This window comes from Lepidochelys olivacea, assembly GCF_965140295.1.
Source record: "Lepidochelys olivacea isolate rLepOli2 genome assembly, chromosome: 19".
NCBI lineage: Eukaryota > Metazoa > Chordata > Testudines > Cheloniidae > Lepidochelys > Lepidochelys olivacea.
The window spans coordinates 12,163,584-12,186,994 of record NC_140429.1 but is presented as its reverse complement, the minus strand read 5'-3'; the positions used below and the strand labels follow the sequence as shown (position 1 = coordinate 12,186,994).

At 52.3% G+C, this 23,411-nt stretch overlaps 1 protein-coding gene across 1 annotated transcript in view; it reads right to left on the bottom strand.

The window, feature by feature from the left end:
• Nucleotides 1–14,039, bottom strand: part of LOC311533133 (discoidin, CUB and LCCL domain-containing protein 1-like) — a 64,051-nt gene extending 50,012 nt beyond the window's left edge. The window contains exon 1 of the mRNA XM_084652286.1: nucleotides 13,861–14,039. Within this exon, the coding sequence (XP_084508412.1) occupies nucleotides 13,861–13,948 (88 nt within the window). The 5' untranslated portion in view covers nucleotides 13,949–14,039. The remainder of the gene's footprint in view (nucleotides 1–13,860) is intronic.
• Nucleotides 14,040–23,411: the final 9,372 nt, after the last annotated feature.

Here is a 23,411-nt window from a genome sequence, read left to right as displayed (position 1 = left end):
CCCCAAAGCATTTACATGCTAGACAAAGGACAGGAGGGGAAACTGAGGCACAGAGAAGCAAAGTAATTTGCCTGAGAGAGGCAAGAATAGAACCAGAATCTCCTGACTCCCAGGCCACTAAACTGCACTGCTCCTTCTCCCGTACCGTTCACCCCAAAGTACGTTACAAGCTTCAGGTGCTATGGCAATGCAGCCTTCTTTGGGGTGGGACCATACTTGCCTAATCTCAAGCGCTTGGCCTGAGACTCAGCCTCTGATTCCCCTCTCTCAGTGTAAATGTAAATTTATACTCAACTGACTTCAGCAGAGCTATTCCTGATTTCCACCAGTGAAAGGAGAATGAGACCCTTGGGCCTTTGCAGGTGAGCCCCCATGATCTCAGCACTTTCAGCTCTGCAGCTGCACGGGTGTCATTTGGACTGATTCACCGCCGCATTACTCCACTATTACACACCAGCCTAACTGCCCTGACACCAATGGACATCCTCTCCTTTGTCTGTCTTGGCCATTGAATTTAATGGAGTTACATGGGCACAAAAGACGACTAACAGAGTGAAGAATCAGTCTCACTGCGTAAAACAGAGGAGGACTAGAGAGAGGGGTCTGGGTTAGACCAGCTGGAAAGCAAACGCTCATTGAACTCCCAACTCCCACCATTCTCTGGAGTCACTTAAAATATTTTCTTCATTAAACATCTTTTTCTGGGTAATTTTTCGGGCCATAGGGCCAAGAAAAATCTTGGGAACTGGAGTGTGGGGAGCAGCCAGGCTGAAAATCCCAGCTTTTTCAATTCCCTGCTGTGGCTAGCCACGGATGAGATAAGAGGTTGGATGATTTTATGGCTAAGGGACTGGGGCTGGGCTGGGACTCGAGGGCCCCGAACTCCATCCCAGAGTCCCTGTGCGACTTTGGGTAAGTCACTTAGGGCCAGATTTTTAGAGCTATTCACCTCTCTCTGCCTGTTTCCTCACCCACCCTTTGTCTGCCTTGTCTATTGAGAGTGTGAACTCTTAGGGGCAGGGACTGCCCCTCACTCTTTGTCTGTACAGTATCCAGCACAGTGGGGTCCCAGTATTGGTTGGGGCCTCTAGGCCCTATTGGAATGCAAATAATACATAGTGAAAAGAAGTCACTTAGGCTTGGCATGTGAGCTAGAGGGTAGGGCACACAACTGGGAGTCAGGACACTGGGGTCAGTTCCTGGTTGTGCCACTGAGCTGCTGGCCACATAGGCACCGACTCCATGGGTGCTCCGGGGCTGGAGCACCCACAGGGAAAAATTAGTGGGTGCTCTGCACCCACCAGCAGCCAAGCTCCCCTCACCCCCACCTCCTCCCATCCTGAGCGTGCCACATCCCCGCTCCTCTGCCTACCTCCCAGCGCTTCCTGCCCGGCCGCCGCCAAACAGCTGTTTGGCAGCGTTAACACATTCTGGGAGGGAGGGGAAGGAGCAAGAACGCGGCGTGCTCAGGGGAAGAGGCAAGGCCGGGTGGGGATTTGGGGAAGAAGTTGGAATATTGGCAGGGAGGGGGCGGAGTTGGGGTGAGGACTTTGGGGAAGGGGTTGGAATGGGGGCGGGGGCAGGGGGTTGAGCACCCACGGGAAAGTGGGGAAGTTGGCGCCTATGGCTGGCCAGCCACTTCACCGCTCTGTGCCTCCGTTTCTCCTTCCACCCTTTGTCTGTAAATTCTCCAGGGCAGGCCCTGGCTCTTGCTCTGGGTACCTACATCACCAAGCACAGTGGGGCTCTGATTTTGATTGGCGCCTGTCGCTGCTACTGTGATACAATGATAAAGCTGATTTGAAGAGCTCTGGAAACGGTGACCTGGCAGCTGTTTGTTTTTGCCACAGCGTGAAAAAGTTAAAACCACACTGCCCTTCCTCCTTCCAGTTTTCTCTCTGGCAGCACTGACATGTGGTTAACCAAAATCAGGAATTCTATCCCTTCATACATTACAGCTCTGCCACCAGCCGCTGATCACAGAAGAGCTTTTCTGTGCTCAGGGTAGGTGGAGATACGATGGGCACAGGAGAACATTAACAACACTATCAGAGAAAGCTAGTTGGCTCCCTCTTGATCTTTGCAAATTGAGGTCAGCCCAGTGAAAGATTGGTCACTTTCACTTCCCATTCCTGGTCAGTTTCACTTTCCAGTTTTCCTGGGCTAGCAAGCTGTTGTGCTCGCCTGGTTTCCCATCCAGGTATGGTGAAAAAACCTGATTTGGTTTAAATAAAAACAATGTCGAAAAGCCCACAGCAAGAAAAAACACTCTTCAGATTCGCTTTCACAGCCTGATCCAAAGTCACTGGAAGTCTTTCCATTGATTTCAGAGGGCTTTGGCTCAGGCCCTTGGCCCTTTAAAAAGAGGAAATAACTAATTAAATAAATAATTTTGGGCTTACACTAAATTGATGGTGCCCCTTAAAAGTGAAACTTAAAGAAGAAGGAGGGAGGTGACCAGGGTTCTGCCAAGATGTTCTATCAGGGGGTGGGGAGGGGGGTCTTTTCTTCAGCCACAGACTGGTCCTGGCCAATGGAGGCTGAGTGTGGTCTATGGAGCCCATTCCTCGGCTGGGTACAAATCAAGTGCCTCTGATCAGGAGGAGAAAAGACTCCGTTATCCTAGTGCAAACGGGTTCATTGTTTATGTCCAATAACTCTGAGGCTGCTGGGAGCTCGTGAGCCAGGCTTCTGTCCCCGCCAGCACACCTGCTTTTCAGCCCCATAAAGCCCCCATTTTTGCCAGCCACCCCCTCGGCAGCCCATGGTCTGGAGTTGCTATAGCACATGCTGGCTGAGGGAAAGCCTTTAACAGAGGAGCCACTGTGTGGCCAAATATCAATTAGGTCCCTTCTCTTGCTTGTCAGCTATTGTGCAGCCTGCATTTCAAATGAAAGCGGCTGTGTCCAAAACCAGCCCTCCCCATCTATTGGCAGCAGGACAAAACGGAGACGGTGAAGGCGTCTCTTTGCTTGCTTGCTTTGCTTTTCTCGGCCTCTCGCAGGGAGATGAGATCGCAGCGCACACAGCTTGAGAAAAACCTTCCTGCAAGAGCTGCTTGTGGGAGGCTAAACTATTATTCTTCACACATCGGCACGCACTTGGCTCTTGAATGCCAAAGCAGGAAGCTCCCGTGGTCTGGAGTGACCTCCGGCAGCCCTCGCCACACCATCCTGCTGCGAAGGAGGCTGGCCAGAGGAAGAGGAGCGGACAGCTGTGTTTTGGACAGGGCCATGGCCCGCGCTGCATTCACAAGCAGATGTAGGGCTTGATTCTAGTGTCATTGAGGTAGGGTGACACACCTGTCCCTCATTTCATTGATCCGTCTGAGGGTGACCACCTGTCCCTCATTTCATTGATCCGTCTGAGGGTGACCACCTGTCCCTTATTTTAAATGGTGTCCCCTGACCATTTTAAACACGAAGCTGGAGCTTATGATAATTGCACTGTATACTAGAGGACAGTGGAAACGTACAGAAATGAGAGGAAAATCTATGCTATGCTAAAGGAAATGGTGTTTTCCTAAAATGTCCCTTAAAATCAAGTGTTGTCCCTTATTTTTCATGTGGTTTTCCCTTATTTCCATCCAACACAGGTGGTCCCCCTATGTGGCATAAATCAGGAGTCACGCTGCTGAAGTCAGTGGAGTTACACTGGTGTAAACCCAGCATGAGCCAGCTCAGAAAGGCTCCCGAACTGCTAATTACTAGGGAAGGGCAGTGGTAGTTCCCACACGCATCACCCCACACCCTCCCCAGGTCTCAGCGCTCACCTAGCAGGCCAACTCTGGAGTCTCACTGCCAGTTCTAATCTAGTTTCCCTCCATTCAGGCCCCAACAATGGGCCCCGTCCTACTTCCATTGAAACCCAGTGACCTTTTGCCATCAGTTCAATCAGAGCAGGATCAAGCCCGAATTTAGGCACAGCCATGGACCACTGGCTCCCATGCACTCTGCCAGTGACATCACACCCACCACCGACCCCCTCTGGAGCCTGGAGGCTGCCCATGGGGTCAGGCGTGTCTCTCTTTTTGAAAACCACAGACGAGCCTGATTCCTGTAGGCATTCCCCAGTGGGGATCTGGAGTGGGTGCAGAGTCACCGGCACGGCGTAGGCTGGGATGACGCACAAGGCAAGAGACAGGATCTGTGGCGGGGTGAGCTGGAGAGACACATTTAATTTCCCCATGTGTCAAATCCCCTCCCTGCAACCTCCACTGGGAGTTTGGCCACTGACTTCAGTGGAGCCAGGATTAATCCCTTAATGAAAGCCCAGGTGCCATCTGTGTAGCTTCAACCTGGACATGAGCTCTGAGACGCTACCCGACCTCTCCAGACCCCATCAGTGCGGCACTTCCCTGGTATAGTAGGCCAGGAGGCTAGCATCAGTTCTCGGGGAGTCAAGGGCAGAGCTCCAAGCTCAGATGCCTGGGGTGGATTCCCACAGCTGCCGGGAGCAGGCTGCACCTGCCCGTCCCAGGGAGAGAGGAGTAGAGGGGTGTGTTTTCCCTTAGGGGAAATAGCGTGCAGAGGTTTACAGTGAATTTGGAGCTGGTGCAAAGGGCCCGAGCGAAGTCCCTGATTTTCCCCCAGAACAGGGAAAGTCTGGACTGTTACAAGAGGCCAAGCTCTCCCCCTGCCTTGCTGATGAGGCCCCTGCCTCCCCCGGTCACCAGGCCTGGCAACTGCTAGGCAATGTTCAGCCTCCTCCATGATTCATTGTGTCCCTCTCTGTGAGAGAGCGGCCAGTGACACTGGTTTGTGTGAGATGGACTCCTGCCCACAAGGCGCTGAGCTCAAACCACCATCTCCTTTCACAGAAGCCTGCAAACGAGCGGCTGCCAGATGGGAACCACTGCTGGCCACATCCAATCCCGCAAGGCACTGCCAGCTCTTTAACAAGGGGCTCCCACAAAATGCCCATCTCCCCCCTTAGCCTGTGAAATGCCCCGGATGGATGCCAGGGGTTTGCGTAATGCAGAGAAAGGGGGGTGAGGAGCTGGGGAATCCAGTTAAAAATGCTCTCTCCCCACCCACGGGTGAAGGCAGCATCCCCAGGCAGACTCCTCCAGGAGCTTGCGCTTTGCCAGCCATATTTATATAGTGTCTCTACAATTCTGGGCCAGATCCTTGACAGGTGTTAGCCAGCACAACTCCACTGACTTCTGCAGGGCTGCCCTGATTTACCCTGCCCGAGGATCTGGCTCAAACTACATTGCTGATCATGTCAGCTTGCCTGTTTTGCAGTGAAGGGGCACTATGGGGGAATCCTACTGAGACAGATCTGGCAATTTCCTGCACTATCTTTGGGAGATCTCACTGTATTAAGATGATGTATCATTGGGCTAGGGATTATCTGTAATTCCATGGGGGAGGAAGTACAGTGTGGGTAATTTAGATAATTTCACTCAGGTTCTAACACTGCTAGGGAGGCACCCTCACCTGGAGAGACCTGCATATATTGGTTCAGACTGAATTCTCCAGAGACCAACGGACAAAGAAAGGACTTTTGGATGAACAGCCTAAGTTTAAACTGATGCCAGGCCTTCTTTCTGATGCAACAAAGGGACAGATCCTTCTGTCCAAGAGGGGCCCCCATCCTTAGGGAAGGGTTGGAAGGACTGACACCTGCCAGAGCTTGAGGCTGGAGTTGGGGGTGATCTCTGGTAAGCTTATTAGCATGCATGTAGTTTCTTTGATTGTTTTTATATGTTTTCTGTGTCATGCTTTTACCTTAAGAATAAATGTGCTTGCTTAGAAAGAGCTGTGGGGTAACTTAGAGCTGTGGGAAATTACCTGGTCATTGCTTTTGGAGAGAAAGCAGAATGCAGATGCAGGCCTTTTAGGCAGTCTGGCTTGCTGGGGATATCACAGTGCAGGCAGAGAGCTGTGCAGCCAGGAAAAATCCCAGTCCGGAGGGAGAGATGTGGGTCTCCGCCCAAAAGGGGTGAAAGCTGTGGTGCCAGGAGCCTAGAGTTAGTGTCTTTGTTGGACCACAGAGGGGGAATACAGGTACAGTGGCCCTGAACTTTGACGCTTCCCCAGGAGAAACATTGGTTGAGCTTTTCAAAGCCGATGGTGGGATGTCCCCACATGACCCCCATTTGCCAGCAAGTGCAATCGCTGAATCCCCTCGCGGGCTTTGCAAATCTCAATCACTGGGCCTGATTCCCCTCTGCATTGCATACCGCGTTACCAGCGACTCCTGTCCTGAGAGGGGGTATGTGATGATTGCATTCTGATTGAGCAGCGTTCTACACCCATGCTGATCAAACATCAACGATTACCACATAGTCCAAGGTGGCAGCCAGCCAGGCTCTTCTTGTCTGCCATTTGGTGCACTCTTGGCCAATTTGGTGGCACAGAATTTGCTCTTCAGCAGTAGGCAAATTTGTGGTGCTCAAAGATAGATTTCTGAATAAGGGGGAAAAGCAGGAGGTGTGGGAACATTCCCACCATCCACCTGGTATTTGTATGGGAAAGTCCTCTCTAGCAAGGAGGGCTTAACAGAAGCCAGAGATTTCGGGAGGGAATGGGGTTAACAATTCCATCAGAGCAAGGGGGGTGACCTCCATCATCCCTTTATTTAGGGGGTGGAGATGTTACCAGGGAGTTACAGTTATAAGTTTAGTTATAACTGTAACTAAGCTGAATCAGACCCAGTGCCCTAGAGGGGAAAGTTTCCCTGGTCCGTTCTCAACCTCAGCTGTCAGGTCACCCCATCAACTTCTTTTTGAATTAACTAGAAAAAAAATCAAATGTAATTTTCTCCTGACGGGGAGAATGGTACTTACAGGAATTGCTGACCTGCTGCACAGATTAAAGATGCAGATGAATGGGATTAATGTCATAGGGTTAGAGTTTAATCAAGACTCAAGGAGCGGGAGAGGATAATCTGCTTGGCCAGCGTGATGCCAAAGTACATCCAAAGCGCGCTGTAGATTCTGGCCATGCGCCGCTGTGACTGTGTTATCTGCTGCCTTCCAACTCCCACGGCAGGAAGCATTTTTGTTCCAGAGCAAAATGCCTGGAAGGTATTTATAATCCAATAAAGAGAATGGAGTAGGGGGAGGGACAGCAAAGGAATGGTGGCAAGAGATGTCCAGTTTGTGGTGGCTGCCCAGCCACTGGCTTTGAGAAGTCAGAACAGGCTAATGGGGATTCACCGGTGTTGGAGAGGACCTGGCTGTCAGGGGCTGAACTTCAGCAGAAGACCAGAGACAGGCCAAGGGGAAGCAACTTCACACTTCCTTTTTCATCCCTTTAAAACCAGGCCCTCCGCAGATACCAGGGACACCCTATGTACTGCAGCTCTGAGGCCTGCAGCTCCGTGTCCTAGAGCAAGTCAGTGGTGGAGTTAGAAATAGAACCCCGGAGTCCTAGCTCTTGCACCCGGCCTGAAGCAAGGGATCCAGCTTCCCCTTTGCTGCCTGGGTTCAGGCAGCAGAGTAGGCAGCTCCTAGTCCGGGGGGAGTTTCTCCCTTGGCTGCAGAGGCGCGGGGTTGCTTTTGGAAGAGCAGTGGAGGGACGGGAGATAGAGGTAATGGTTAGAAGAGCTGGCATCACCCCTCCCTCCCCATGCCCCCGAAGATCCTACTGCTGCAGCTCAGAGGAAGATGGGGAGAGAGGGCCAAGAGGAGATTGGCCTGGGAAATGAAGCCCTCTGTAAAAACATCCAAACCCTCCCTAACGCACATGCCAAGCACACATGCCAGAGATAAGCCGAGCACCACACTTGTGGCCAGGGATTTAATTTCAGGACTCTACTGCTTATGAAGATGCTATCGGGTGTCTGATAATTGAAAAGTGAAAACTAATAAGGCATTTAACACTTGGTGCCTGGGGAACCCTGCTGATTAATTACATCTCACTCTCCTGGAGGCTCCTGGCCTGTTGTAACTGGAGCAGGGAGACTGCTGCTGAACAGCGATCGATCGTGAATAGTCCTTCCCCTTCTGAACAGCTGGTTAGTTCCACTGTGTTCCTGCCCCTTCCCTTTCAATAGCGCAGTCTAGTGAGTAGAACCCTAAAGTGGGAGGTGGGAGACCAGCTTTCTGTTCCTGGTTCTACTGCCGACCTGCTCAGTGACCTTGGGCAAGTCCCTTCATCTTCCTATCCCTCTGTTTCTTGTCACGCTCTTTGTCTCTCTTGTCTGTTTAGACCGTGAACTCTTTGACACAGGGGCTGCGTCTCTCCATGTGTATGTACAGCTCCTAGCACAATGGGTAGAGCCCTGCATATCCGCGGTCCATTTTTGCGGATAGTGGATCAGATCCAGATACAACCGTGCAGGGCTATACTCACCGGCGGCGCCTGGCCCGTGGTGTCCAGATTGGGCAGCCTGGGGGGCACAGCGCACTCAGGGCCAGTGGCTGGGGCTGGCAGCAGGTCGGAGTTAAGGCTGTTCAGCACCCGCTCGCCGCGCTGCTTCCTGTCCAGGAGCTTGGGCCCCTTGAGCAGTGCCAGCATCCCCACCATGGCCCAGGCTCCGAGGTATCTGAATTCCCGGGGACTAGATGGCCCAGGAGACAGGCTCATAAACCATTACTGTTCCCCTAGAAGACACCAGTTCAGATGCAGCCACTGTTAGCCAGGAGTGAAAGCTTTCACAAGAGCTCATCTCTGACACGAGTTTGGTGGGTCTCAACCCAATTCTCAGAGAGTGAGTGTCCGCATCACACAAACTCACGGCCACTGACTCGACCATGTTGTGGAGCAGAGAGACCAGAGTCCAAATGGGCCCTGGAGACTGAACTCTCCTCTTATGTCTACAAGTTAGGGATAAATGGATATTGGCGGGGTAGGTTGGGGACTTTCAGCCTCGGCGGGGGAGTATATCTCAGTGCCTTATTATGCAGGTACCTCGGCTCCTTGTTGCCTGCTGTAACTGGCCCACTAGAAATGACACACAAACATTCTTCTCCCCACAAAGAGGGGATTAGCGGGAAAGGCGGGAAAGGCTCTCTGTATCGCTGGTGACCAGAGCTTAATCATTTCCTGCTTTTCTCACCTGCCCTAGTCACCCATTTACCTGCTGCCTCTGGAATGCAAATGTCCTTGATCAGCTTGGTGGTGTTTGCACGGGAGCAGGCCAGTGGAAAGAGTCCATTGGCTGTTATCCAACAAATGAAAGGAGCAATTGTCTTTCAAAGCAACCCATCATCTTTATCCTTTCCCCCTTCAATAGGGGCTTCCACCCAAGGATTCAGACAAGGGATCCAACCCTCCAAGCTCCTGTCAAACCTTCCTGCAAGCCCGCCTTTTCATAAGGAACATGTGCACCCCCGACTTCCCACCTGCTGGACCTGCCTGCAACACCCGTGATGATCCCGTCTCACACCTTCCCAAATTGCAAACGCTGTGGAGCTATGGAGGAACCCGGCGGAATTCCCAGTTTCTGCAGGTTTCAGAGTAGCAGCCGTGTTAGTCTGTATCAGCAAAAAGAAAAGGCGCACCTCTGACACCTTAGAGACTAATTAGCCTGTAAGGTGCCACAAGTCCTCCTTTTCTTTTTTCCAGTTTCTGCAGAATCCCGATTCCCACGGTTTGGGGGTTATTTTTTCCTGATCTGTAAAAAACTCTAATTGAACTTTTTGCTTTCCCGGCACACTTGCATCTTCCTGGGCACATTCAGCAGGAAACCACTTTCATCGTGTTCAGCAGATTCCTGCCAGGATATTTGCTACAGGATGCAGGAAAGACAAAACACAGCACTGCATCTCCCTTCCCCTTGGTTTCAAGCTACAGCATTGAACCCAGGCAGCACTTGCATTCTGTGAGGCCAATGCTAGATGTCTATTGCCTCTGTGTGTGTGTATGTGTACAACAGGGGTTAGTGTCTAATTTATTTACTTCCAAAGGTTTCCTTTCTAGGAACCACTTAGTGCCACAAATATTTAACCCTGAAATCAGCTTACAGCTTTAAAAAAGAAAACCAAATGCAATTTACATGGAAATCTACAAGAGAAAATGCCCATTCCCTTAATCTGATCCTATTCAGAGGACTATAGGAGTACTCTTAACTAGAGCTGGGCAAATTGTTTTTGGCCAGAAACAACAACAGAAAAAAGCAGATTTGGAGACCCTGAACAATTTTGCAACTTTATGTCAAATTCACCAAATTGTTCTTTTGGGGGGGATGGGGGGGGGAATACCCCCAGAATTGAAACTTCATTTTAACATTTTCTAAACTTTTCCATTTTTTGTTTTGAAATGAGTTTTTGTTTAAAAATGTCCTTTAATTTTATTTTTAAAACCCTCAAAACTGTTTTAAGATGCTCCGCATCTAAATCAAATGTGTCATTTGACCCCAAATGAGTTTTTGTTTTTGACTTTTCAGTTGAACAGAAGTTTTGAAAAATTTTGGTTTGACTCAAAACTAATTTCCTGCCTCCCCCCTCGATTTTTTTGAATTGATGGTGAACAGAAAAATCTATTATTCGCCCATCTCTACCCTTAATCCATGCACAGAGCTACCACGGGCAACCGGAATCTCCTGCTTGGCTCATGTGTTTCATATAAAACTTCAACCAGGCTAAATGAAATTTGCAAACATTTTTATGATCATGGGAGACCAAGCTGTGATCTTGTGAACTGATCACAGCACAAAGAGTGAGGAGACCTGGGTTCTAGTCCCAGCTCTGCCACTGATTCTCCGTGCAACCTTGGGTAAGTCACCATCCTTCTCTAACTTTCCCCCTCTGCAAAATGAGATGATGATATCCATTTATGTGAAAGGCTTTAATATCTATGAATGAGAAATACTATAAAGTGTAAAGCGTTATCAGCATGGTTGCAAAATTCACTCGCTTCACACAGTTACCAAATGAATTTCACTGTAAGTATTTTTGGGCTCATTCAACTCCCAAACTCAACATGAATCGTGGTTAGTAAAGCCTATGTGAACTGATGCAAAAAGGGGGAAAAGGATTTGTACAAATCGCTGCGAACAGAAACCTCTCAGATTTGTCCAGCTGTTAACCATAAGCTGTATATATCCTCTTAGCGCTGAATTCTGAATCGGGCCTCATGAGACTACTGATCCACAGTCCTGGCTCCATAGCAAAGTCTGCAAGATCCACATCTTGCTTCCCCGAGGCCCTGGGGTCAGAGATGATACCATTTTACTACAAGGTATTAATGTGCAACATGATCACTGTAACGTGGGATGCCCAGTCTAAAAGAGCAGATAACATCACTGAGCAGCCACAGTGCGTGTAGGATATGTGGGGAGGGGATGTCACTGCTTGTTATTGACGAGGTTTCACGGTAGGGACTTGGAAGGGTAAAAGATTGGGGTGGGGGGAAGAGATCATTGCATCTGTCCGTTGGAGGGGAGAGAAAAAACACATTTCTAGCTAATTCATTCATTTCTCCCTTACACATTTCCTTCACACTTGTGTTTTCCCACCATTCCATCCAGCTTGTTTCCCAGTTTCCCCACTGGCTTCTTATAGTAACATCATGACAGCTCCTGACTTTAGATTTGGACAGGTATAATTTACAGTTGTTGTGGTTCAATTATCTGAGTATATAAATGCTAAGTCTCATGAATTTTCTTATTATTCAGCTAAGCTAAATCAGTTCCCTTCCCGCAGAAAAAAAGAAGCCACACAGCTTTTATGCAGCTCCTTTCTATGTAACCGTGGGACCCCTTTCTGTTTCCATTGAAGTCAAAGGGAATGTAGGGCCTGATCCATGCCAATGGAAAGCCTCCCACTTACTTCTATGAGCTTTGGATCAGGCTCTTAGCCACTGACTGGAGCAGATGGGTACCCATGCCTATCAGTGCCAGGCCAGATCCTGAAAACCCTTACCCATGACAGTGGTCCTTATTCACATGAGGATCGATCCTGAAAGATGCTCAGCACCCCCCAGAGACTTAGTGTGAGTTGAGAAGCACTCACACATCACAGGATCAGGCCCACAAGCAAGGAACAGCTGCTCACAAGATCAGTCCGTGGGTGCTAAGGGAAACAGAAAGGGGCTTATGCAACAGCCGCCACGTTGGCCAACACACTGGGGATTGAACCGGAGAGCAGTGAATACACACACTGAGCTAAAGAGGCCGTAACAGACTCGTCTCCTCAGTGCGTCGGCACAGAGGGGCTCTACAGCCCACTCACCAGTGAGTTACACTTGTTCACCTGTCAGGGAAGGGTCCCCTGGCGGACTTACAGATGACATTTACGCTCTACTCCTCCTACTTGCAGCTCTCAAAACACTTTACAGGCACTTCTTGTGTTGAATGAAGCTTTGACAATCTGCTCCGGCCTTACAAGACACAAAGTGGAGATGGTCCCTGCCCCAAGGAATGTGCTCTCCAAGAGACAACCGCCGAGGAGACAGGACATGCTGGGAGATCCAGGGAGGGTTTTCACTTTGAGGTTTTCTCCCCTTGTGTGTGCTGATGTCTTTTGGGCAGTCTCAGAAGTGAGGTTTTAGGAGGTGGCTGAATGAGAAGAGGGTGAGGCCTGGTACCTGGGCTTTGAAGGTTGAATCCACCCAAAGGGGCCGTGCGACACTTAAGCTATGTCTACACTGCAGAGCGGTGCCGGGATACGCCCCAGTGTAGACAAAGCATGCACTGACAGAAGGAATTTTTCTTTTGATATAGGAACACTGCCACCCTGAACAACAATCCCTATGCCAAATCAGCATACCTGTGTCTGCACTGGGCACTTTGTCAGCATAGCTATGGTGGCTGGGGCTGTGGTTTTTTCACACCCCTGACTGATAGAGCTAGGCTGATATGTTTCAAGTGTAGACCAAGCCTGAATCTGCCCAGCTTCTGCTGTACAATTCAATCACTATGGGCTATACATATTGGTCATGTTTCATTCTTATGTGCCCCTCTATAGCTTTTCATTCAGACAACATACTGAGGAACCTCTGGAGATATCCACATCTTAAAAACCAATCAATGTAGACTGAGGAAGAAGCATTAATATGCACCCAGTCAGTCAAGTCCTACATGTGCATGAAAATGGGCAGCAAGACACACACTATGGACTTCAGCCTGAGCTGCCAAAACTCCCGTTGAAGTAGGGTGACCAGATGTCCTGATTTTATAGGGACAGTCCCGATTTCTGGGTCTTTTTCTTATATAGGCTCCTATTACCCCCCACCCCCACCCCTTGACCCGATTTTTCACATTTGCTGTCTGGTCACCCTGCGTTGAAGCCAACGGGAGAGTTTTGGAGGAACAATCATGCAAAAGCCAGAGATGGGTATTCTGATCTCCTACTGCATATACCCCAATTACGATCCACTGAATTTCACAGGCTTCCGGTTGTTGTTCGCCATTCCATTTCCAAACAGTGCAGTTACAAGGAGACCAGCCACTCCAAAGACTGTGGCGATTCTCCTGGAAAAAGCACACCCTGTGTTAGAGATGCCAACACCGTGGGTGCTCCGAGGCTGGAGCACCCATGGGGGGAAAACAGGGGGTGCTCAGCACCCACGGGGACGATCAGCTGTCGCAGCCGCCAGTCAGCCCACCTGCCTTTGACAGTACAGTGTGGACCGGTGTAGACTGGCCACACACTGGATTCCTACAGGCGCTTTAAAAGAGGCAATACGTGCACATTGCCCTTCCGTTATGCCGCCCGGAGCCCCGTGTGCACAGACAGCTCGGTGGGATATTCAGTGCAGCAGCCCCAGTGCATTTCCCGCAGCGATGGGTCCGATCCGGGGAGCTGGGCTCTCCCGCTACGATCCGCGCCCCTCCCCACCGACCTGGCTGGGCAGAGCCCGGACCCAGCTGCCCCGGGCTGGGGTCGCTTCCTCCGGCCCCTCGCCCCACCCCGCAAACTTTCCCTCGGCAGCCGGGAAGTTCCCCCCGCGCGTCGCGGGGCCTTACCGCTCTGGGCGCTGGCCGGCGAGACGTGCAGCGGCCGCAGCAGCTGGAAAAGCTGGAGCAGCAGAGGCGCCCGCAGCCGGGAGCGCATCGCAGCGGCGGCCGCAGCAGCCCGGCCCGCAGCGACTCCGGCCCCGCAGCGCCGCAGCCCCCCGGCCGCGGCATCCCGGCGCGGGAGTCTCCCCGCCCCTCCCCGGCTATTGGCTGCAGACGCCGGCCCGGCCCGGGCCACTGGCCTCTCCCAGCTGCCACTCAGCGGGCGGGCAGAGAGCGGGTCCCAAAGCTCGGCCCGGCCGGCTGCCCTAGTATGGAAGCGGGGCGAAGGCGCGGGCAGGGGCAGGGGCAGGGGCGGGGGCGGGAGCTCGGCCCTGCCCGCGGCGGGGCGCGGGGAATGGGAGGTGGGAGCGAATCCGGAGCGGTGGGCGAGGGATCTGTGAGGCTGAGTTATAATGCGAAGCAGAACCCTCAGCCACCCGCACCCTATAGCGGTGGGTCTCAGCCAGGGACACCCAGATGTCTCTTGTCTCCGAGGTCGGTGTTTCTCACCCCTGGGGGCTGCAGGACAGGGTTAGGGGTGGACTCAGGCTTCCGAGTCCGGAAAGGGGGGTGGTGGCCGGGAAAGGTTGAGAACCCCCGCACCAGAGCAGCCCAGCAGGGCCGGAGTTTGAGAGGAGAGGAGCCCCTTCCCCAAGCCGATCTCTCCCCCCAGCTTTGGGAGAGGATCAGAATCCAGAGTAGGATCCGGACCCAAACTTCACAACTGAAACCACCATCTCTGTAAGAGTGGGACACCCCTTTCCATCTAGAAGTCCCCAAACATGAAGGGAACAGAAATCCAGGGTGGGACGGGGGCGCATCTATTACAATATTTACACGTGGGCATTATGTGTTCTCAAATGCAGCCACTGTGGCCTCATGCAGCCATCAAGGGCTTTTCTTGGCTACAGCTGCCTGGACAGTGATTGGGGTCAGGGGCAAAGTAAAGGCCCCAGCCTCTCTCCCTTAGTGTTGCTCCTGGATGCAACCCCCAGCAGGGGTTGGGCCCTATTCCCCTCTGGAGACACCTGGGGCACAATGCTGAAGGAGTAGGCAGCTGGTGAGTTCCCCACCTTCCCAGGGGTGGTGGGGCTCAGGCTTTGGGCTTCAGCCCTGGGGTGGGGTGGAGTGCGGGGCTTTGGGCTCTGACCACCCCTGGTCCCCTATCCAGGGCTTAATTTGCCCCCAGGCTTGCCAGGGCTGAGTAAATCTGCAGTGAAAAGTGATACTTGTATGTTTGTTAGTATCACTTTTCACACAGACTTACTTACTAGCTAGCAATAAATAAATTACAATGATTTGAACATGTCTATGTGCCTATTTATTTGTTTTTCCTAAAGGTAAGTAAGTATTTTAAGAGAACATCTGAGAGCAGTGACCAGCAACTGTTGGTGGCCGCACTCTGAGACCACCAAAAAATTTGTCCTGAGAACCCCTAGAGTCACCATGGCCTGGAGGAAGGAGCAGATTCCAAGCCCAGAAGGGACCAGTGTGATCCTCTAGATCCTCCTGTATAATGCAGGCTAGGGAACCTCCCCAAATCTTTTAGAAAAATATCCCATCTTGATTTAAAAATGGTCAGCAATGGAGAACCCACCTCGACCCTTGGAAAATTGTTCTAATTATTAGTATTCTCACCTTTAGAAATGGATGAGTTTCATCCAGTCTGAATTTGTCTAACTTCAACTTTCAGCCATTGGATGTGTTATACCTTTGTCCGCTAGACTGAAGACCCCATTATAAAATATTTGTTCCCTATGTAGATGCTTATAGACTGTGATCAAGCCATCCCTTAACTGTCTCTTTGTTAAGTTAAATAGACTGAGTTCTTTGAGTCTATCGCTAGAAGGCAGGTTTTCCCATTCTTTAATCATTCTTGTGGCTCTTCTCTGTCGAGCCCTGCGCAGATACAAAAATGGGTATCAGGCTTAACGATCTGCAAAAATTGTCTGTGGATATCTGTGGATGTGGATATCTGCAGATAGCTGCAGATTTGCAGGGCTTTACTTACCGTGGCCGGGCTGAGGCTGCCGGAGCCTGGTCAGGGAGAGTGTGTGGGCAGCTTTGGAAAGCCTGTGCAGATTCACAGACCCTCCAACTGCCCTCAGCCAAGCGGGGAGCCTGTGGGGCAGGGACACAGCCAGGGGCAGCTCTCAGCGTCCCCACCCCTGCACCTCAGGCAGGTGGAGGGTCCGCCACGGCTCCCCATGGCTCCCCGGCTGGGCTCCATGGTAGCCTGGCTGGGGATGGAGAGGGGTTGAAGTGTGGAGCTGCCCAGGGACTGCTCGGGCCCCTCACCCAGGGCAGGTGGAGGGACCCAGACTCCCCACAGCTGCCAGCATGGCATTCCCCAACCCGGCTCTGTCTGCAGCCGGGAAGCAGCTCGGAGCCACAGCCCGGCCACGGTAAGAGCCAGGTGGGGAGCCATGCCAGACTCTTCTCCTGCCCTGGGCAGGGGGCCCGAGCAGCCCCCGGCCTGTGTTCCTAACCCCCAGACTCCCCAACCAGTGTCCCTGCCCCCCAGTACCTCCCAGCCAGGGCGGGTGGAGGGATACAGGCTCCCCACAGCACGGCTCTCCCAACCTGGCTCCAGCCTGGGAGGGGCAGCTTGGAACTGCATCCTGGCCACGGTGAGAGCCAGGTGGGCAGCTGTGGGGAGCTGCGGTGGACCCTCCATCTGCCCTGGGCAAGGGGCCCAAGCAGCCCCTGGCCCGTGTCCCTGCCCCCCAGGTCCCCCGCCCAGGGCAGGTGGAGGGTCCGCACCACAGTTCCTCACAGCTGCCTGCCCGGCTCTTACCATCAGAGCCCTGCGCAGATACAAAATTTGTATCCGCATCTGCACTGCTGTCCGCAGAAATGGTCCACTGATATAAAGTGGATACCCGCGGATTTGCAGGGCTCTACGTCTCTGAACCCTCTCCAATTTATCAATGTCCTTCTTGAATTGTGGGCATCGGAACTGGACACTATTCTTGCTACAGTCACACCAGTGCCAAATATGGAGGTAAAATAACCTCTCTATTCCTACTTGAGATTCCCCTGTTTATGGATCCCTGTTTTGGCCACAGTGTCACTCTATGAGCTCTTGTTCAGCTTATTATCCACCATGACCCCCAAATCTTTTTCAGTGTCACTGCTCCCAGGAGAGAATTCCTCACCCTGTTCGTATGACCTGCATTCTTTGTTCCTAGACTTATACATTTACAGTTAGCCATATTAAAGCACATGCTGTTTGCCTGAGACAAGTTCACCAAAGGATCCAGATCACCCTGAATCAGTGGCCTGTCCTCTTCATTATTTACCACTCCTCCAGTTTGCGTGTCATCTGCAAACTTTATCAGTGATGGTTGTTTTCTTCCAGGTCATTGATAAAAATGTTACATCGGATAGGGGCCAAGAACCGATCCTTGTGGGCCACCACTAGAAACGCACCGGCTCGCAGATGATTTCCTGGTTACAGTTACCATTTACCTGCTGATTTTAAAATGTCTAACTGTAGTCATTTCTGTTTAACATCCTCCTAGTGGATATTGGTGGAATGGAAAGAGCGTTCTCACCACCATCAGATGAGACTGTGTCAGGACTGGGAGTCAGGCAGCTCTGAATTTGTACGCTGGCTCTACCATTCGCTATGTGGCCTTGAACAAGGCACTATGGGAAAAAGTTTCCAGTAAGTCTGGATAGTTCTGGTTTTGGGAGCTGAGTTTGAGACTCCTTGAACCTGGTTTTCAGAGGTGCTGAGCACCCACACTTATTTTAAGGTAACTAGGAACAGTGGGTGCTCAATGTCTATGAAACCCAGGCCTAAAGAGTCTCAGATTGGGCACCCAAAATCCATGGCCAAGTGACTTGCCTGAGTCTGTGGCTCAGCTAGGGTAATAGAACCCAGTTTTGTGTCAGTGGGAACTCCACCTGGGGGGGTCAGTGGTATAATATGGCCCTAGGTCAGTCCTACAGCAGTGATTATTTCTTGCAGATTACTTGGACAAACGAATGAGTTCACTACTGACTTGCGTCCCCTTCAGTCAGTGCTTATCCCAGTAACCAACCAGCAGATTCCAGTTATTTGCTGCTTCAGGGACTCTTGCGTTCTGTGTCTAGATTTGCCCTGATGCATTATGGGTAAAATGCACATCACCCTCATAAACCCAAGTCATTTCTGCAGCTGAAGAGTGTGTGTGTACTGTAACAATAAACTGAAACTCACCACCCGCAACACAGCTCTGCCCCCCGTCCCGCGGCTCCACTTCTGTGCCAGGAGCCGGGGGGGGGGTGTCTCTCAATCTATGTAAACATGGATTGGGTGGCCCCTCCCTTGACCAGCCATCTCCTTTGTCTCTGTCACTGCAGAACTGATCTACCTACAGCCCTTCCCTAGTACAGCCCCAGTGTAGGGCAGTGAGGCACCTGTCCTCTGTACTGGGGTGAATTTCTTCTTCTGTGTCTCATTTTAACCTGCCTCTGCTTCAGTTTGCTGATCCACCCATGCGGCCATGATAGCACAAAGGAGCAGACAGTAAAATATAAATTAGAATAAATGCCTATATATCGGGGTGGGCAAACTTTTTGGCCTGAGGGCCACATCAGGGTTCTGAAATTGTATGGAGGGCCGGGTAGGGAAGGCTGTGCCTCCCCAAACAGCCTGGCCCCGCCCCCTATCCGCACCTTCCCAAATCCCTCCCCTGGACTGCCCCCCTCAGAACCCCCGACCCATCCAACCCCTCCCTGCTCCGTGTCCCCTAACAGCCCCCTCCCAGGACCCCCCGCCCCTAACCACCCCCCTGGGACCCAACCCCCATCCTAGTCCCCGTCCCCTGACTGCCCCAACCCTTATCCACACCCCTACCCCCCCCAGGATGCCCACACCTATCCAGCCCCCCCTGTTCCCCATCTCCTGACTGCCCCCCGCAACCTCAGCCCCATCCAACCGCCCCCTGCTCCCTGTCTCCTGACTGCTCCCGGGACCCCCTGCCCCTTATCCAACCCCCCCGCTCCCCGCCCCCTTACCATGCCGCTCAGAGCAGCAGGACTGGCAGCTGCTCCACCCAGCCGGAGCCAGCCATGTTGCCGCGCTGCCTGGCAGGAGCTCGCAGCCCCACCACCCAGAGCGCTGGTGGCATGGCGAGCTGAGGCTGCAGGGGAGGGGGAACAGCAGGGGAGGGGCCGGGGACTAGCCTCCCAGGCCAGGAGCTCAGGGGCCAGGCATGACAGTCCCGCGGGCTGGATGTAGCCCAGGGGCCGTTTTTCCACCTCTGCTATATATCCAGCACTTTAAAATAATAATAATAATCAGGAGTGGGGTAGTCAGGTTCCAGGGAAACTCTTTCTGATTTAATGTCTAGTGCCTGATGCCTACTGAAACAGCAGCTCTTGTTAATTAGCTATTCGCTGAGGCTTCTTTCTGTCTTTCCGCAGATGCTTGGCATCAGCATGACATGCATTGGCACGGATGCCCCTTGGCGCCATCGTGTGGTCATGATAAGTTATACACTGACACAGGTAAGTTGGTACAAATTTACTGGCTTCCAGAGTCTGTCTTGGCCCAAGAGTGTGGCATTGGCCTTTACCATGTGTGATGCCTACACCGAAAGGAGGCGACACAACGCAAAATCAAAGAGAATGTTGCACTCAAGTCTTAGAGTTTGTCAAACCATAAACCCACTTAGCAAAGGTTTCCCATGATATTTGTAAATGCATGTACGATCCAGTTGAAACAACGGGGTTTAAAAAACCTTCCCCTGCAGTGTTTGCAACTCAGAGGTGGCAGCACGGACCCACTGCCTGAACTTGAAAACAAATGTGAGCAAAGTGAAACTAAGTTCATGGGTTTTCTTTGTCCAAGCTGGGGGGCGGGGGGTGTAGAAGGGAAGGGGAAGGAATGCCAGGTGTATAAATGCTGAAAGTGTGGAAGATGTTGGTATTATTATGTTTTCTCTTCTCTGCTGAGTGAGAGGGGCAGTAGGAAGATTAAAAGACAAGAGGGCTTGATTCTCATTCTGGCTGACTAGATCCTCTTTATATTAACTTTGCACCTGCTAGTGTTCTGGGCCAGGCCAGATCCTGCCTGGTTCAAGGGGTAAATTAGAGCAGTCTCAGGAACCCAGAGTCCTCTATGCCAGTGGTTCTCAAAGCCGGTCCGCCGCTTGTTCAGGGAAAGCCTGTGGTGGGCCAGACTGGTTTGTTTACCTGCCGCGTCCGCAGGTTCGGCCGATCGCGGCTCCCACTGGCCGCGGTTCGCCGCTCCAGGCCAATGGGGGCTGCAGGAAGCAGCGCAGGCCGAGGGACGTACTGGCCGCCCTTCCCGCAGCCCCCATTGTCCTGGAGCAGCAAATCGCAGCCAGTGGGAGCCGTGATTGGCCGAACCTGTGGACGCAGCAGGAAAACAAACTGGTCTGGCCTGCCAGGGGCTTTCCCTGAACAAGGGCGGACTGGCTTTGAGAACCACTGCTCTATGCCACAGTCAGCTGAGACTAGTTAGAGCCCAAGGCACTCCAGTCACCCCCCCTCCCTGGCACACCAACACCCACACTAGGGGCTGCAAGAGGGCCAGCACAGAGCCATTTGGTCCACTTTATGCTGGCTGGGAAACCCAGTCTCCCAAGGGCAGGACTGAAGGATATTGGTGCAATGAGCGGAAGCTAGCACAGCTATTGTCTTCAGTTCTGGACCAGATTTTCAAAAGTGCTCAACCACCCACCTGCAGAGTGCTCCTTTGGAAACATGGCCACTTATTTTGGTGCCTAAAGGAGCTGTTTTGAAAACCTGGCTCTAAAACACTCCTGATTTACACTGGCCTGAAAGGAGAACCAGGTCTGCTGTGTGCTATGAAATCCACGTCAGGCTGTGCATACTTCTGAGCCTCTTTTCCATACATTGGACATTTTTAAAAACAGCCCTTCCAACCTCATGTTTCCTTGTCATTCCTTACTGAACCCAGTCTTGCCCAAAATCTCAGAATATTTGGGAGGAGGGGGTGTGCAGGCCCCTGATCTACATCTCTCCCTCTGGAATTGGAAGACTCCTGTTTTGAAACCCTCACACTCCTGGGCAACGCTGGGCAGGTTGACTCAGCCCTTTATCCTTGCCCACATCAGGCTCTGTGCCATTTGCTGCAGGTGGCTCTTTCAGATGAGACCTCCCAACCCAAGGTCTTTCCTGCTCTCTGTGCAGGCAATAAAGAATTGATGATGGCGCTCCTCAGAAGAGCAAGAGGCTCTCTCACTGTCATGCAGGGTGCTGTGGGGCAGGTGGCTACTGCTCTCCACCCCAAAGGTAGCTGCATTTCAGTTGTGCTGTACATGGCTTATGAGGCGCTTTGGGAGACAAGGTATCATAGAAAAGTGAAGTGTTATTAGACTCCTGTTTCTAGTCAAGCCTGTGCTCAGCTGTCTGCCAAACATGAAACAGGCATATTCTTCTGGGAGGGGTCATTAATGCCTTAACATATAAGGAGATGGTATCTGGCCCAAACGTTACCTAACTGGAAATCTGCGGTGGCAACCAGCCATTAGGCCAATATCTATGCCCTGTTTGCATCAGATGGAGCAACCCACAGAGCCTGCGGGGCCCAGCATGCAATGCTCCCCATCTTGATTTGAGAGGCTTAAGTACACCCCACAAAGGCTACGGGTCCTAGCATACAACCCTCCAACTCATGCAAAAGTCCTGTATATGTTAGGAACTCGAGCCAGGGCTGGAAACTGTGCTCAGCAGTGGGTCTCCTTAAACAGAAACCAGTGAACTGCTAATATTGACTGGGCAGAACCATTTTCAGCACTGTTACTGAACGTATGATTGAGACTCAACAGCAAAGGGGCAATTTCCTAGTGTAGACATGACTTCAGTGGCCGAGGCCCAGGCCACAAATCCCAAAGTCCTAGTGTGCGATTCTCCTCCTTGATCCAAGGAGCAGGGGTGAGGCTCACACAGACTTCAGGTTTATCTTGATCTGTGTGGATGGCACCTGGATCAAGATGAAGTATTTTGGGCTGGAACATGGAGCCAACCCAAGGCTACCTAGATGGAGCATTGCATGCTGGCACCTTTAACCTTCATGGGCTGCACCCAGGGCTGGCCTTCATGGGAGGGTTAGGATGTCAAATCAACAACTAGGGAGGGGGCCACATGGTGCAGCTGACCAGCCGGTTGGTTTATTTGACCCGTCACTCTGGCAATTTTTTTTTTTTTTTTGCTCAGCTGCTCAAGGCAGCAAACCATGTAGGGGTGGCCCTGACCGCAACTATATAAAGGCTGAAAGGAAGTATGCCTGGACTGCAGTCCGTGTGGCCTCCCAGAAGAGGGCTCTTAAGGTCATGACACCTTCCCATCTTCCTCCACATTCATCTGAGTCTCTTGTCCTCATCTAAAGCCCCTGTTTTTAGGCAGAATAGCCAGGATCCCTTCTTATAGTCTTACTTGGGGGAGGGGGAGACAGGCCAGACAGCAGACATGGCAGAGCTGCCCACGTTGGATAACTGCCTCTCAGCTGAGCAGTCTCCCACCCCAGTTTGTTTTTTCGGGGGTGGGGATGTGAATAAAGAACAGATTATGCATATTAATTATTTTTAAACCAGGAAAACAATTCATTCCCAGCTCGAGGCGAATCCAGCCCAGGGCTGCTTCTCCGAGGCCTATGGAACCTCTGCCCTCATCCTCCATTCAGTGCCACTCTCAGGTGGTTGCAATGATGGGAACACTGAGCTTTTAGGTGTCAGCCGTGAGGAATCCCTGGGAAGCCCAAGTCTCAAGCCAAAAACCTTATAGGAACAGGTTGGCAGTGAGGACACCCCCATAGACAACACCTGCCTTGGTGTCTGAACCCCCTGCAGGCTGGCTGAGCACATGGGCACCAGACCAGTGTCATGCTAACACCTGCCTCCTCCTCACCCTCTCCCGGAGAGTCCTGGAACCAGCTATCCAGGCGTGCAGAGTCACCTGGCAGGGACAGGGAAGGGGAGATGCTCCGTGGAGGAGAACGGGGGGGCAGCACCTTTGCTCACAGCCTCCTTGTTGCCTCCCAAGGGCAGGGGTCCTGGGCTATCCCCCTGGGGCAAGAAATGTCTCAGGTGCGGATGGCCCCAGGAAGATGGGGATGCCCCCCTGGGGGGATGGGATGGATCCTCCAGGCAGGGGTTGCACGTGATCAGCCTAGGGGCACGGTGTGGGGTGAGGATGCTCCCCCCAAGCCATGGGTCGCACGTGATCACCCTAGGGACAAGGTGTGATGAGGGTGGCCCCCCGAGGCAGGGTTCCCACGTGATCACCCTAGGGGCAAGGTGTGGGGAGAGGATGCTCCCCCCAGGCAGGGGTCCCACGTGATCGCCCTGGGGGCCGGCCGGGCTGCTCCCCGCACTGTGCACAGGGCCCGGTCTGGAGAGGGCGGCACCCCGGGGAGGCGGGGGGGGCGCACCCCAGCCCCCAGAGCGCAGCGCAGCCGGCTTAGGCAGTAGACAGGAGTAAATGGTCCGCGGCCCCTTTAAGGCAGGCGGCGGCCGGAAGTACTGGCGACTGAGGGCTGT